The sequence below is a fragment of the Malania oleifera genome, chromosome 5 (assembly GCF_029873635.1).
Source record: "Malania oleifera isolate guangnan ecotype guangnan chromosome 5, ASM2987363v1, whole genome shotgun sequence".
NCBI lineage: Eukaryota > Viridiplantae > Streptophyta > Magnoliopsida > Santalales > Ximeniaceae > Malania > Malania oleifera.
In genome coordinates, this window is record NC_080421.1 from 76,976,487 (window position 1) to 76,993,182 (window position 16,696).

Here is a 16,696-nt window from a genome sequence, read left to right on the forward strand (position 1 = left end):
TAGATGGCTGTTAGAATTTATTCATGTCATCTTTTCTTTTATTTGTTGATATATGTGATTTTAATCAAACATATTTGTAAAAAATTCTATATAGAATTGGTGTAATTTTATTTTTATTTTAATATTATTACAAATAATATTTATACACACAAAATATGTTATTATATCATACTGACATCGCAGGTTCACCACCAGGCTGACCCACTTATCTGACATGTCTGACCAACTTGGAAGGTTCACCAGGTTGGTCAGTGGTCCGGGTTTTTAAACCATTGACTTTGCTAAATGCAGAACCTGCCTTTGCTTTTTATGCTTCATCAGGATGTTCTTGACAGATTGGGACTCTGAGGTCAAAATTTATTCGTTCTGTGAGGATGTTCTTGACAGATTGGCTATTTGTTTGGTAATCTTATGATGTGGAATGGTGATGCAATGTGCTAGTGTAGAGTCAAACGCAAAAGAATATAAGGCAATGGATCACATTGCATCCAAGCACATTGGATCATTATTTTCCAAAAGGAATTGGTTTAAGGAGTTGAGAAAGCTTAGGATATGTATTTTGACTATTGTGCACCTTCCCACATTGCTGGAATTCAATTTTTGAAGGAAAAATAAACCATAGTGTACTTGATTTTATTATCTTGCATTACAGTACTTTGTGCATTACTTTGATAAAAGAATCTGGGTAATATATTTACATAAACTTTGGGATTGGGTACAGGGGAATTTATTTGATCCAAACTGGATATGGATGTTTTTTATGCTTGCACTTAAGGTTGAACTTTGCATGCACTAGTATTGGGTGTATCAGACAATAAAACTTCATTAGGAAGTGATATCTCATTTCTCTGGTCAAGGTAAAGGGGAATGAGTTGTATTTTTCAACATTATTTTATTAGTGAAAATTGTATGAAACTTACAGCAGCAAAGACAACTTCACCTTACTTTGCACCTCCACTTCTGCCCGAATTGGATCGCTGTTAGTTTTTATTATGTCCATGCAAATGCACAAGTAGGTGTGCACACTACACATTATATATGGATGTTCATGTGCTCGCAAGGGAGTGAGATTGCATATTTATGCGCATGCCTGTCATGTACATGTGTATTGAACTCAATTATGTAATTTGCTTATTTTAAATTTTGCTTCTTTTTCCCCTTAAGATGTATGGATGAAATATACGATGCCCTGGCTGAACGTCTTATTCCTACTGGTGCAGTATCATCAAATCCTGATTCAAAGTAAGTTCAAGCTTTTAAGCTCTGAGGATGATGTCTGTTTTGGTTTTTCATATTACAGGATGTTGCCCTTCTGTATCATAGTGCATAAGTTCTGTGTTAATACTATTCAGGGTTTACAATGGAAAATCAGTTTTCACTGTACATTATCTAGGACTACAGTTGTTATTTATTAACAATTCCAGCTTCCTCTAAAACTTGTTGCAGTGTATTCTTGTGTTGTTTGCTCTCGATGCACAGCAGCCACACAACAAACAAAAGATAAAATAAAGAAAAGAGAGAGACCACAGAGAAAAAGTCTTATTTTCTCCTTAGTATGTTGCCTTTTCCCACTGCTCTGTTAATGTCTGTTCCCTTTTCAGTTAAAACATTCATCATGTGAAATAGTGTCGTAGTGTCTTGGAAACTGGGCCTCTTTTTAGAGTCTTTTGTGGAAACACATTATGTATGGTGCCGTCCAATATTTATTCCTGCTGTAATAATTGTTATAGAGTAGGATAAGATCCGATAAATCAGTATGTTTATGGGCTATAAAATTTTTCTGGAGAGTATGGCCTTCTGAGTGCAGCTTAGGTGCTCAGGTGAACCACTGCATGTAAGGGCTTTGACTCACTCTAAAAATGAGCAGTGCAAAGGCTATCCCAAGTATAGGAGTTCTGTCACGTAATATTTAGCCCAAAGGCCAGATCGTCTCCTCAGGGAATGCAGATTAATTTCAAACTCGTGTAAAAAGTTTACTGAACATGGTTCAGATTCGAAATCTTGAGGTTTTTTGAGAGATTTGTAATGAAATTGAAATAACATGACACCTAAACTATGAACCTAACACGTATAAAATTAATAACAAGAAATGAGATTTCGGACAAAAGCCTAAAAACGAAAACTTTATTGCTCAAATGAAGCATTCAACCGCAAAATCATCAATCAAACATAAAAAAAAAAAAAAAAAAAAAAAGAAACTTAACTCAGTCAATAACTTAAACAAAGATTAAACACACTCCAACAAGAGATTCAAGCAAAAGTGAACTCAATACCATAACAACTTAAATGGGAAATAACAAACTGAAACACAATAGTAACTAAGATTTAAAATAAACTGAACTTAAACATAAATATAACCCAACAAATATGTAAATTTCAAAGAAAAACTTTAAATAAACAAAACTGAAATTAACATTAACAAAACTTAAACAACGATTAAAAAGTAACAATGGAGAGAGAGAGAGAGAGGTTTATTAAACTAACACAAATAAAAACATAAATAAACTGACTTTTTAATAAAAATAAATCCAAGTGCGTTAGATTCAAACCAAAAGAGAGAGAGTAATGAGATGAGAGAGAAAGATGAGAGAGTTGAGAGAGAGTTCAAGCCGTAAGAGGGAGAGACTGCCTGAACAGCTTCCTGCCCGAGAACTCTCTTGCCTGAGGCTGCTGCACTCCCCCTGCTGCGCACAGCACACTACTCCCCAAAAAGCTATAAAGAAGACCTAAAGAACTCCCCAAAAGAAAAAACCTAAAAGAAAAGCTTAAAAGTAACCTAGCTAACCTCCCCCTTAAATGGTCCTAGACTCCCCTTTTTATAATTCGGTGCCCCAGACTCACTCTAGCCCAGCGCATGCCTTCTCCCGTCCGTGGGCTTGCTTGCATGGGTGGGTCACATCAAAATGTTTTGAACCCCTTGTTTTTTTTTTTCTTTTGTGTTGTTGCCAGCCCTTGCTGTCTTCACGCGTGGGCCTAGTGCATGGCCCATGCATGCCCAAGCTCTTCCTTTTTCTTTGTTCACGCACAAACGGCCTCTTACGGCTCCAAACACGGCCTAGCTTCTTCACCAAACATTTCTCAAGTGCGTTCTTTTCCTCGACACCCTTCGTGTGGGCATGTGGTTGACATTCATGTCGAGTGGCAACAAGCGGTATTCAATATTGAGCTCACTGAACACTTCAATAATCTCCTGGACCAGCAGGGCTCTCCTTTGTTTTCGAAAATTATCATGTGATAATTAAAACACGAATACCCGTAAATTTACGGCAAAAATAGGATAATTATTTTAAATTTATTAAACGAGCTCAATGTTAAAATATTAGACATAATTAGACATTTGATTAAAATTATAATCTTTAATGCATGATTTTAAACGCCTAATTACGCAACTTTGACGCGTAATCAGGCTTCAATGATCCAGTATAAATAAAAAAAATATCTTTGATGTAGTTTGAAATTACCTTTTTTGTTCTTGAGGTTTGGAAGTACCTTGGTGTGCCATTTTTTGTTCCAATGAATCATATATAAAATACAATGATTAACGGATTTAAAAACAAAAAATCTTGTTATTTGAAGAACAATTAGAAATAGAACTTTTACATATTCTAATGTACTTCCAATTCATTTGTCAATTTTTGTCCACATATGTCCCTCTTTTTGGGGATCTTTGGGCCACAGGGGGCCATGGGCTGTGCATGATTATTTGAGATAGGTAGCACCAAACTGTATGTAATTTTTCATTCTTTATTTTATTAGGCAGGCTTTGGTTTTATGAGCATTTATTCTTTTGCTCACATTTTGATAGATCCATGTACAACAGCAACAACAAGAAGCCTTTAGTCCCACTTGGTGGGGTGGGGTTGGCTACATTAATCTTTTTTCACCAATTCACCCGATTGAGAGTGTTTTCCTCTATTAGATTAAGGGCTATTAAATCCTTCCTCACTTCCTCATTCCAAGTTATTTTAGTCCTACTCCCATCCCTTTTCAAGCTACAAATATTAACTAACTCACTCCTCGTAGGTGCTTTACTAGGCCTGCGTTTCAAATGTCCAAACCATCTAAGCTGCCCCTCTTTTATCTTATTTTTAATTGATGGTATGCCTAAATTATTGCATATATGCTCATTTTTTACTTTATTGTTTAATGTTATACCACTTATCCACCTTAACGTTCGCATTTTAGCAACTTTTACTTTTTGTATATGTTGTATCTTAGTTACCCAACATTTTGAAAAGTAAGGAATAGCCAGCCTTATAGTAGTCTTATAAAACTTTCTTTTTAATTTTAAGGGTATTCTACGATCACACGACACACTTGACGCACTCCTCCATTTTATCGAACTTGTTTTTATTTTATGTACTAGGTCTTCTTTAATTTCTCCTTCTGCTTGCATAATAGATCTAAGATATTTGAATCTATTAGTGCTATTAATCTTTTGATTATCAAGTTTAATCTTCTCTTCACTACTACTCCTTACATTATTGAAATTGCATTTCATATATTCTGTCTTATTCCTACTGATTCTAAACCTTTAGATTCTAATGTGGCTCTCCAAAGTTCTAGCTTAGATTCCACGCTGCTCCTACTATCATAAATCAACACGATATCATCTGCAAACTGTTGTGAAAATTCGCAAATGCACGAAATCGTAACAAGTAACATAGTGATAAAGAAGGATGTCGAACCCACAAGGACTATTTACCTATTAACTATTGAAATTGTTTTAATTCTAAATTATTTGAAAATCAAGAAAAGTGGCGGATTTTGAATTTGAAAATTAAAATAAAAAAAAATAAATTAAATCAACTAAATACTTAAAAAGAAGAAGATTTACCCAAGAAGAAAACACTAAGGCATTCGACTCACCTAACTAATCAAATCTCAAATCCTAATCATGCAATCAATCAATTATCATCCAATTTTACGGCAAAATATTTGAACTTACCTAAGACCCTTTCTTGAGTAGATTTGGAATTACCCAACATACGATTACCTGCGATATGTCTATGCGAATTTAAAAGTATTTGAGTACATTAAGATTAATAATATTTTTCATAAAAGCCGCACAAATCACGTTGGTCCATTCCTGACTTTTGTTCAATTCATGGCATACATCATACGAAGCTAAACTACACGCATCATCTCTTGAATTAACATGCACAACAAATCATTCAACTATTAGCCAGATAATTGAAAACATTAAACTCAATGATGTATACTCAAAAGGAATGATAAAATTATGATCACATAGAAATAAGATTCGGAATTGTCATGGAGAGGTTACATTGTAGCCTTAGCAATAGCAATTAGCTCATAATAGAATAAAAAAAAAAACACAATAATTCTAGTATTCATAATGAAAATTGTACAAAAATAAGATAAAATAAGTAAGAAGAAAATTGTATGTAGATCAAGAATCTCGATTGTCAACTACTCCAATTTGGTCTCTCTCTTTTTCTTTTTCTTTTTCTAAGCTTCGAATTCCTCTCTAATGGTGAAATAAATCCTCTTTTTTCTTCCAGCTTCGAAACCCCTCCTTTTATAAAGCCCTGGTCGTCCTCACTTCTTATCTCCCCAAAACAAGATCATCCAAATCCCCTCGTTTTCTGCCGCTGCTTTGATATGTGATTTTCTTTATCGACCTCTTCCCATCTTTAAAAATCTTCAATACAAAAGTTGTGGGATTTTTTCTCAACTTTCCGTAGATACCAAGATCGCCTTTTTGGAGTTTTCTAGGAAAAGTTATGCTCCAATTACTTAAGGGTGTTTTAGGAAATTTAGGAGAGGAATTTGATTTTGAGAAGGACTCTTGATGAAGGGAATTTGAATTTGAAAAGGAAAGTTCCTCCTTATCCCATGTGTTAGTCGTCGAAGCCTGTGGAGTATATACGTGTGTCCCGCAACGGATATAAAATGTAGAGTTAGAAAGGGGGGGGGGTGTGAATGGCTCTTTTCACGTATTAAAAATTTCTCTCTACAAAACAATAGTCTTGGCAAGATGGCAAACAATTATATCACAATATACAAAATATAAATCATGCACAAGAAAAAAAATGAGGAGTGTAGGGAGAGAAAAGCTTAACATAGGTATTTAACGTGGTTTGGCACCAAGCCTACGTCCACACCTTAGCACAAAGCCAAGGATTCCGCAATTCACTAAGGATACTCCTTCACCTGTGGAGAAGCCTTACAACTTGGGAACAAATCCCTACACTCGGGAACAAATCCCTACTGCGCTCACCAAGAGCCTTCACTTCGGTTCACAAAGAGCCTTCACCAACAATGGTTCACAAAGAACCTTTTATAAGATGATGGATAATATAAAGCAATGCTCCTCACAATGAGCTGATATCAAATACAATCAAACCTCACACTACTCTCTCAAGGAATGATTCAAACAAGATAAGTGAGCAAGAGAGATCGAACACTTGGAATAAATAACTAAAATGCAATGGCTAGGTTTTGACTAAAATGATATCTTTCACTATGGACTTGTATAAATCACCAAAACTAGATCTAAACAAGCCTAATAGCTTGTATTTATAGCCAAAATACCCAACTAGCCGTTATTGGACCGTTTGGAGCAATTCCCAAACAAAATTAGCCGTTTTTGCCTGTTAGTGTCATTATGCTAGTTAGGCTCGTTGACTAGTGCCCTGCACTCGTCGACTAGTGTTAACTAGTGACTCGTCGACGAATCCCCTGTTTTTGTCGACGAGTGCCCTGAATCAGAAAAAGTCATCAACATAAAAGTTGTGGGATTTTTTCTTAACTTTCCAGGGACACCAAGATCATCCTTTTTAGACTTTTCTAGCAAAAGTTATGCCTCAAAAACCGAAGGGTGTTCAGGAAATTTGATAGGTGCATAACTTAGGTTTTAAACCCAACCAAAAAGCCTTTTAAACAATTAAGACATTCCTGGGCAAAAGAATATGAAATATATTAAGTCTAATACAGTTTAATACATGTCCAAATGAGTTTCCCCTTGAGTATAAGATATCTTGTTAATAAAAACACATTTGAAATTTGTTTTGATATCTTATATGCTTAGTATGTCCTTTATGAAAATATACTTGACTTTCTTGAGTGCTTAGGACATAAAGCTTGTTTTGACACAACTGGGACTAAGTATGAAAACATTTATAAAATCAAGATAATGGAAATTTTTCCCTTTGAAAAACATTTTTAAGTTTAGGATTCTTTTGACAAACTCTTTGAGTTAACTTTGAAAACTATGTATGTGAGTTTGTTGACTTAGGTGAAATCCTATAAACTCATGTGTCCTAGTATGCATGCAATTGCTCTACTCTTGCTCAGAAATCATGCAAGAAACAAGACGCAAGAGTTACAACATAAACTGCCTCAAACACACATCCCATTACATATAGTACAATATTAAGCTTCCTTGGATGTGCTTGAGTCCTTTTCGAGTATGTGTCCATTTGATTTTCCTATTCAAACGTCAACTCGGTCCAATCTTGGCCTCTGATCTTAGTATTTCATGTAATTGCCACTGAACCTATACTAAACATGATCTGTAAAGATGGAAAACACTAGAAACAATATATAGGTTAATAACATCAAAACACATAAGACCATAATAGTGTAGCCAACAAGGCTAACACCATGACTCCTTTAATTTATTTATTCCTAAACAAAAATAAACAAAATAAATCAAAACTTTAATAAATAATAAAATTAAACACAAACTAGCATAAAAATAAGAGTGAAAATATGAAAAAACTTGTATAGAAATTAAACACATCAAAATACTCCCAAACTTATGATTTGCTAGTCCTCGAGCAAAAAGAAAAAGAGAAAATAAAAATTAAAAAAATAGAATAGGTTGATTTCTCACAATGATTGCCTCATGGATTGCATAAAGAAATTGATTCAAGGAAAAGTCTAAACATTTTAACAAGTTTTTAGATTAATTCAAGAGCATGCTTTGGTTTACGCAAAAACCTTTGAGTTTGTGTGTGAGTAACCAATCTCAACTTGCTACTCTATTAACTCGGATCAATTTATGCAAACTTGATTGAATTATGATTGGTCTCTCGGAGAATGAGCTTCTCGAACTTCATATGCCTATTTTTCAAATCAGGTTTCCACTAATGTAGTACAAACACACCACAAAAGATCAAAAGGTCTTAATAAAACGCTTGTAATGTTCGGCTTAGGGTAATGGCAAAAGAGAAAAACTGTTTGGAATTCAAAGCAATACAATTCAACACAAGCTTCACCAATGAAAAGAGAGGAAACAAAAATTTACATTTACTTCCTAGAGCAAATTATAAGCAATTTATTCATCTCTCTCTCTCTCTATATATATATATATATATATGTATATATATATATATATTCAATTCCACAACCCCCAAACTTATTTTTTTTGTAATTCGGGTTGCCATATTTGTACTATTAATTTTTTTTTTTTAATAGAACAACAAAACTTGCTCTTGCTCTCTTATCTCTTTAACAAACTTTTTCTCTTCTCCAAAGACTAGGAAAATAACAAATTTTCTTGAAAAGGTAGGATGAGTGTTTATGGGTTAAAAGGTGTGGTTAGTGTGGGTTAATGAAAGAATGGCCAATGTGTTTAAGGCTCAAAGGGGTGACTAGAGATAGATAATTAGGGTAGGCTAGAAAAGCTCAAACATTCCAAAGATGGCCTAGATCATTTCTATAGTGGCATGCTACCTAGGATTTCGCCTCGAGAGATTATCAAATAGGTTCTAGAGTTCAGTGAGATCTTATAAAATATCTAATTCACATAAATATTCTCTAAGCCAACAAAACAACTTATTGATTATGGTATTGTGCAAAAAGTGTTCAAAGGAATTCAAATAAATCAAGCAAAGCACAAGAATTATGCACAAAACAAGACAAATTTAACATTTTCCACAAATCCAATTCAATTTCCAAGACAAATTTTACATTTTCCCCAAATCCAATTCAATTGTAATCAGGTAATATCGTAGGCTTGTGATCATCAACACAAAACCAAAACAAAATGGTTTTTTTTTGTTGTTGTAATTTTCACAATTTATATATATTTTAAATAAATAGGTACTCTAAAATAAATTATCCCCCCCAAACTTAAAGAACACATTGTCCCCAATGTGAAGAATTAAAAAAAAAAATGAAAAAAAATGAAAGAATAAAACTTTCCTGAAAATGTTGCATGAGTGCAATGGCCGTTCCAACATTTGATCAATGAAAGGGTGTGGAAAGTGATCTTTTCGTGTGACATCGTTGAGCTTGCGGTGGTCTATGCACACTCTCCAACCTATAACCGTTCTTGTTGGAATGAGTTCATTATTTTCATTCTCTACCACCTTCACTCCTTCCTTCTTAGGCACTACTTGTATCGGACTTACCCATGAGCTACAGAAATAGGTTAAAAATTCTGACATCAAACAATTTGAGAACTTCCTTTTTTACAACTTCTTGCAAGGTCGGATTAAGTCTCCTTTGTGGCTGCACCGTAGGCTTATAATTCTCTTCCATTAAAATCTTGTGCATGCAAAGTGAAGGGCTTATTCCCTTAATGTCGGCTATAGTCCATTCTAAAGCTTGCTTGTGAGCTCTCAAAACTAGAAGTAACTTCTCTTCTTCAAAAGCAATCAAAGATGAAGAAATTATTACATGTAAAGAAGAGTCATGTAAATGCACATATTTAAGATGAGAAGGAAGACATTTGAGTTCTAAAGATGGGGCCTCAATTATGGATGGCTTTTGTGGAATAGTGGTTTGGCCCAATGTTATGTTTTCCTGCTTCCCTTTAGGCAAGTAAGGCGGAGATGCTTCCAAGTAGTGTGCATAATTGCTTATCTTGGAATTCTCGGAATCGGTAATGCTAGATTGAACAAGACATGCCTCAAGTGGTTCCTTAGGATAACTCTCTTCAAAAGTGTCTACCACAAGTTCATCAATCACATCTATGTTGAAGCATGTATTAGTTGTTGAAGGATATTTCATTGCTTCAAACACATTAAATGTAACTTGTTCATCTTGCACCCGTAGTATTAGTTTGCCTTGTTGCACATCTATGAGAGTTCTTCCCGTGGCTAAGAATGGTTGACCAAGAATAAGTGAGATTTTTCAATCTTCCTCTATATCTAAAACAATAAAATCTGCAGGGAAAATAAACTTGTCAACTTTAACAAGAACATCCTTTACTATGCCTCTTGGTCGTTTAATGGATCGGTCTACCAATTGAAGTGAAACGGTAGTGGCCTTGACCTCTCCTAGCCCTAGTTGCCTGAAAAGAGAAAAGGGCATTAGATTTATGCTAGCACCTAAATCACACAAAGCTTTTTCGAAATAAGAGTTTTCAATGGTGCAAGGAATAGTAAAGCTCCCTGGATCTTTAAGCTTTGGTCGCAGCTTATTTTGCAAAATGGTGGTGCATTCTTCGGTTAACATCAAGGTCTCATACTCTCCTAATTTCCTCTTGGTTGATAGAATCTCCTTCATGAACTTCACATAGCTAGGCATTTGTTCCAAGGCATTTGCAAAAGGAATGTTAATATGTAACTTTTTAAAAACATCAAGGAACTTAGAAAGTTGTTTATTTAGCTTAATTTTCTAAAGTCTTTGAGGAAAAGGTATAGGAGGAACATAAGGAGAAGTATGAGAAGAAGAAACGGGAGGATTTCCTGAGTTTTCCACTGTTTGGCTCAGAACAGGGGTGGGTGCTGCAGCCTTGGATGTAGTGTTGTGGATCTCACAGTCTGTTCCTCTTTTCCAGAATTTTGCTTTCTCATGTAAATTAAGCTCTCTTCCACTTCTTAAAGTAATGGCCTTCCCTTGCTCTTTTAGATTGTTTTCCGTGGTGCTTGGAAGTGATCCTGGTGGTCTTTCGGACATTAATTTTGCCAATTGACCTACCGTCCTTTCAATGCTCCGCATAGTGTTCTCATTGTTCTTTAGAGCAATATCATGCCCTTGAAATCTAGCATTCACCTTGGACATAAATTGTGCCATTACCTCCTCTATATTCGGCTTCTTCTCTTGTTGTTGATTTTGAAATCCCGGTGGAGGCTTGGAAACATTTTGGGAGTTGCTCCATAAGAAATTTGGGTGGTTTCGTCATCCTGGATTGTAAGTGTTGGAATAAGGATTGTTTTGTCGTTGGTAATTCGACACAAAGTTTGCTTGCTTTGCTCCGAACTATTGTTGGCGAATGGATTTCCCACTTGACAATCTTCCCCTATTTGATTCCCTGCACAAAATTCACAAATTATATTAGTGGATTGAATGACACATTAACACTCACATTGATACTGTCCAATTTCTTAGATAAAGTTGCTACTTGAGCAGCTAAAGCAGAAAAAGAATCAATTTCATGAACTCCCTGGGTTCTTTTAGATGTCACTCGTTCCGCTGGCCATTGGTAATTGTTGGTGCCATCTCCTCCACCAACTCATATGCTTCTTCCGGTGATTTCTTCATCAAAGTCCCTCTGGCTGCGGCATCAATAATTATACATGTTGTAGGCTGCAAACCATTGTAGAAGGTTTGCATTTGAATCCAAACAGGTAGTCCATGATGTGGGTACTTTCTAAGCAATTCTTTATACCTCTCCCAAGCTTCATAAAGTGACTCCATATCAAATTGGACAAAAGTGGTGATGTCATTTCGCATCTTCACGGTTTTGATTGGGGGAAAGAACTTTGCTAGAAACTTTTTAGCCAAATCGTCGCATGTAGTTTTAGTTAACGGTGGAAGTGAGTTTAACCATGCCTTTGCCTTGTCTCGGAGTGAGAATGGAAAGAGTGTCAATCTAATAGCATCATCAGAAACTCCGTTAGTTTTAAAAGCATCACATAACTCCAGAAAATTAGCTTTGTAAGCATTTGGATCATCATGTGGCATGCCACTGAATTGCATCGTTGAGGCCACCATTTGAAGAATAGCTGGCTTTATCTCAAAGTTATTGGCTTGAATGGCAGGTTGTCTAATGCTAGAAGTAGCTCCAGTGACCAAGGGAACAACATAATCTCCCAAAGTCCTGTTTCCAAGTTGATCTTCCATTGCTTCGTTCTCGGTTGTGTAATCCTTCTTCTCCTTTTTCAGATGTTAAAAGGTGCATTCAATTTCAAGGTCAAAAGGTACTACATCCAAACTTCAAGTACGTCTCATGCACAACTCAGGAAGCCTAAAAATAAAAAGAAAAAGAAAAATAAAATGAAAAATTAATGCTAAGATAAAGAAAAATCAAATTAACCTAGAACTAGTTGGTATCAAAAGTAATAGAAAATAAATAGTCCTCGGTAACGGTGCCAAAAACTTCTTGTGAAAATTCGCAAGTGCACGAAACTGTAACAAGTAATATAGTGATAAAGGAGGATGTCGAACCCATGAGGACTATTTACCTATTAACTATTGAAATTGTTCTAGTTCTAAATTATTTGAAAATAAAAAAAAGTGGTGGATTTTGAATATGAAGAATAAAATAAAAACAAATAAAATTAAATCAACTAAACACTTAAAAAGAAGAAGATTTCACCCAAGAAGAAAACACTAAGGCATCTGACTCACCTAACCAATCCAATCCCAAATCCTAATCATGCAATCAATCAATTATTATCCTATTTGACGGCAAAATATTCTAACTTATCTAAGACCCTCTTTCGAGTAGAATTAGAATTACCCAACATATGATAACCCGCGATATGTCTATGCGAATTTAAAAGTATTTGAGTACATTAAGATTAATAATATTTTACATAAAAGCCGCACAAATCACGTTGGCGCATTCCTGTCTTTCGTTCAATTCTTGACATACATCATACGAAGTTAAAGTACATGCATCATCTCTCGAATTAACATGCACAACAAATCATTCAACTATTGGCCAGATAATTGAAAGCATTAAACTCAATGATATATACTCAAAAGGAACGATAAAATTATTATCACATAGAAATAAGATTCGTAATTGTCATGGAGAGGTTACATCGTAGCCTTAGCAATAGCAATTAGCTCATAATAGAATCAAAACAATCTACAATAATTCTAGAATTCATAATGAAAATTGTACAAAAATAAGATGAAAGAAGTAAGAAGAAAATTGTATGTAGATCGAGAATCTCAATCGTCAACAACTCCAATTCGTCCTCTCTCTTCTTCTTCTTTTTCTAAGCTTCGAATTCCTCTCTAAAGGTGAAACAAATCCTCCTCCTCTTTCTTCCAGCTTCAAATCCCCTCCTTTTATAAAGCTCTGATCATCCTCTCTTCTTATCTTCCCAAAACAAGATCATCCAAATCCCCCCCTTTTCTGCTGCCGCTTTGATGTGCAATTTTCTTTATTGAGATCTTCCCATCTTAAAAAATCTTTAACACAAAATTGTTGTGATTTTTTCTTAACTTTCGGCAGATACCATGATCGCCCTTTGGAGTTTTCTAGCAAAAGTTATGCTCCAAATACTTAAGGGTGTTTTAGGAAATTTGGGAGAGGAATTTGAGTTTGAGAAGGATTCTTGTTGAAGGGAATTTGAATTTGAAAAGGAAAGTTTCCTCCTTATCCCATGACTCCTTTAATTTATTTATTCCTAAACAAAAATAAACAAAATAAATCAAAACTCTAATGAATAATATAATTAAACATAAACTAGCATAAAAATAAGAGTGAAAGTATGACAATACTTGTATAGTTTTTAAACACATCACAAACAACATACACCAAGGGATCTCATTTTGAATATTCCTAGTAAGTTCATCAATCACTAAAGTAAAAAGATAAGGACTTAAAGTAGAACCTTGATGTACGCCTATTGTGATTAGAAAATCTCTAGATACCTCTTCTACAGTGCTAACGCTAGTCACTACTTTATCATACATATCCTTAATGACCTCTGTATATCTTTTGCAAACCCCCTTCTTTTCTAAGACCCACCAAAGAACTTCCTTAGGTACTCTATCATAAGCTTTCTCTAGTTCAATAAAAAGCATATGCAAGTCCCTTTTCTTTTTTTGAAACTGTTCCATTGAACTACTTAAAAGATAAATTGCTTCTGTTATTAATCTCTCAGGCATTAAAAAAACAAATGGATTTTCTGAAATTCTTGTTTCTAGTCTTATTCTATGTTCAATTACCCTTTCACATAATTTCATCGCATGACTCATAATTGAAATTCCACGACACTTATTACAGTTTTGAATATTGCCTTTGTTTTTGTATAAAGGTACTAACATACTTTTCCTCCATTCTTCTGGCATTTTTTTTTTTGGTTTTTATAATAATGTTGAATAGATTAGTTAACCAAATATTTCCTTTATCCCTTAAATATTTCCAAACTTCCATTGGTATTTTATCTAGTCCTTAGATTTCTTGCTTTTCATCTTTTTAATGCCATCTTAAATTCAAGAACTCTAATTTTGTGAATAAATCTCTTATTTTTAGTCTTCTCCTCATTTGTCACTTCCAAGTTCAATATTTCATTTTGACTTTCATTAAACAACTTATCAAAGTATCTTTGCCACCTCTCTTTTATGTCATCTTCTCTAGTTAAGACATTATCATTCTCATCCTTTATATGTTTTGCATCACCTAAATCTTCGCATTTTCTTTCTCTAACTCTAGAAAGTATATAAATGTCTTTTTCTCCTTCTTTTGTATTTAGTCTAGTATATAAAGTATCATAAGCTCTATGTTTAGCTTCACTAATAGTTATTTATTTATTTATTTTTATTTGCATTTTTTCTTGCATCTTTATATATTTCTAGATTTTCTATATTTCTACAATTTTGCCATATTTTATGCCAAATTATTTTTGTCTTAATGGATTTTTGGACTTCTTGATCCCATCACCGTGTTTACTACCCAAGTATCTTCCTTTGACAGATCTATGTGTATTGCCAATTATTCTTCAATTGAAATAATCCATTCCAGATTATTATACAGGCATATTGTGGGTTTGGTTGGTCCTCCTGGCGCTGGGAAAAGTACTCTAGCTTCTGAAGTAGCCCAGCGTGTAAACAAGTTATGGCCCCAAAAGGCTTCTTCATTTGATTCTCATCTGGTTGAGCCTCCAGATGTTGCTACAGTTCTTCCAATGGATGGGTTTCATCTGTATCGTCATCAGCTGGATGCAATGGAGGTTAGTGTTCCTCTGTTTTGGATGCCAGGGTTGGTTAAAAAAGTTTTAATAAATTAAAAATGCCTTGGACAAGCAAAAAAAAAAAAAAAAAAGGAAACCTGCTTGTGTGTTGTAAAAGTTTTATTGACACTAAAGATCATACACTACAATAACATAAAATTTCTTGTACATAAAAATTAAGCACAATTCCTGTTACTGATATTGGGCTTTTGATTGACTACCTGGTAGATTTGATTTGCATTTACAGGAGGTTGAAATTACAGTGCTGCTGATATATTCCATAAAATATTTTTTATTGAAAGGAATTTTTGAACAGTCATTAGCTGAGGCCAGATTCATTAAAATACCAGACAAAAGTTGACTATAAGATTGATTCTTAAAGTATGTTAATTTGGTTGTACAGTTATATCAGATATGTAATTATACTGTATGTCATATTAAATTGTATAAAAAAAATCTGATTTCTTCATTGTTTATTTTATGACCCAATCATACAGAGAAGAATATGATTCGAAGTATCACTGGCATTTTCTATAGAGTTTATTCAAATAAGATGCCATGATATATGTATTGTTTCCCATTGCTATGAAACGTAGCAAATAAGGGTGATTCAGAACATCAATTGCATGATACCTGTGTGTTTAGCATTCAGGTGAGTTTAGATGTTAATTTGTGTGCATACATGCGCTTACAAAATTAAAAATTTCTAATTTTTTGAGTGGTATTCTCATATTCTAGGACCCAGAGGAAGCCCATGCAAGAAGGGGAGGTGAGGTTCCTCTCTTTGAAAGTTCACTAGTGCTAGACCTTGTGAGAATATAATGAATTCCTTGCACTGCTGTTTCAGCTCCATGGACATTCGATCCTGCGCTACTGTTATCATGTCTCAACACTTTGAGGAATCAGGTGACGACCTTTCAATGTTGCTGACTTGAAATTTTTATAAGCTGTCCTTATATTTAGGATCTGGTTACTGATCATTTTTTTTTTTGAATTTATAAGTAGTTTGATAAATACGCTATTGCCGAGTGAAAAATAAAAAAAAGGAAAGGAAAAAAAAAAAAACTGAACATGCCAAAATTGATAACACTTCAAGTGCTTTCCTCACATTGCATTCTAATGAGAAATGGCTTTTTTGCAGGGTTCAGTTTATGCACCATCATTTGACCATGGTGTTGGAGATCCAGTGAAAGATGATATATTTGTGCGGGTTGAGTAAGTTATATCTTTCCTATATGATATTACCGATGCAAAAATGTAGATTATATTGTATGTCTATCACGATAGAAAAGATGGCACTTTTTTTTTTGGGGGGGGGGGGTAAATTCTTAGTTAATTTCACTCTTTATAATGTCACATGAGGATTCCTATCATATATTTTTTATAATCTTCTGAAAATATATTCGGGTGCACTATAACAACAACAATAACAACAACAGCAACAACAACAACAAGAAGAAGAAGCCTTAAGTCCACTAGGTGGGGTCGGCTATGGAACCTTTTACACCAATTCACTTGATTGAAGGCAAATGACTTTTGCTAGCTTAAGAGCTATTAAGTCCTTCTTCACTACCTCATTCCAAGTT

At 34.4% G+C, this 16,696-nt stretch overlaps 1 protein-coding gene across 6 annotated transcripts in view; it reads left to right on the forward strand.

The window, feature by feature from the left end:
* Window positions 1–16,696, forward strand: part of LOC131155755 (ATP-dependent kinase-like protein notR') — a 74,909-nt gene that overhangs the window by 22,280 nt on the left and 35,933 nt on the right. For 2 of the 6 annotated variants that reach the window (XM_058109135.1, XM_058109138.1), the window contains exons 4-8: window positions 1,165–1,242; window positions 14,915–15,110; window positions 15,849–15,879; window positions 15,958–16,016; window positions 16,252–16,325. In XM_058109135.1, coding sequence (XP_057965118.1) covers window positions 1,165–1,242; window positions 14,915–15,110; window positions 15,849–15,879; window positions 15,958–16,016; window positions 16,252–16,325 — 438 coding nt within the window. Of the gene's footprint in view, window positions 1–1,164; window positions 1,243–14,902; window positions 15,111–15,848; window positions 15,880–15,957; window positions 16,017–16,251; window positions 16,326–16,696 lie in introns of all 6 variants that reach the window. The other 4 variants (XM_058109134.1, XM_058109137.1, XM_058109136.1 and 1 more) reach the window with 2 other exon arrangements.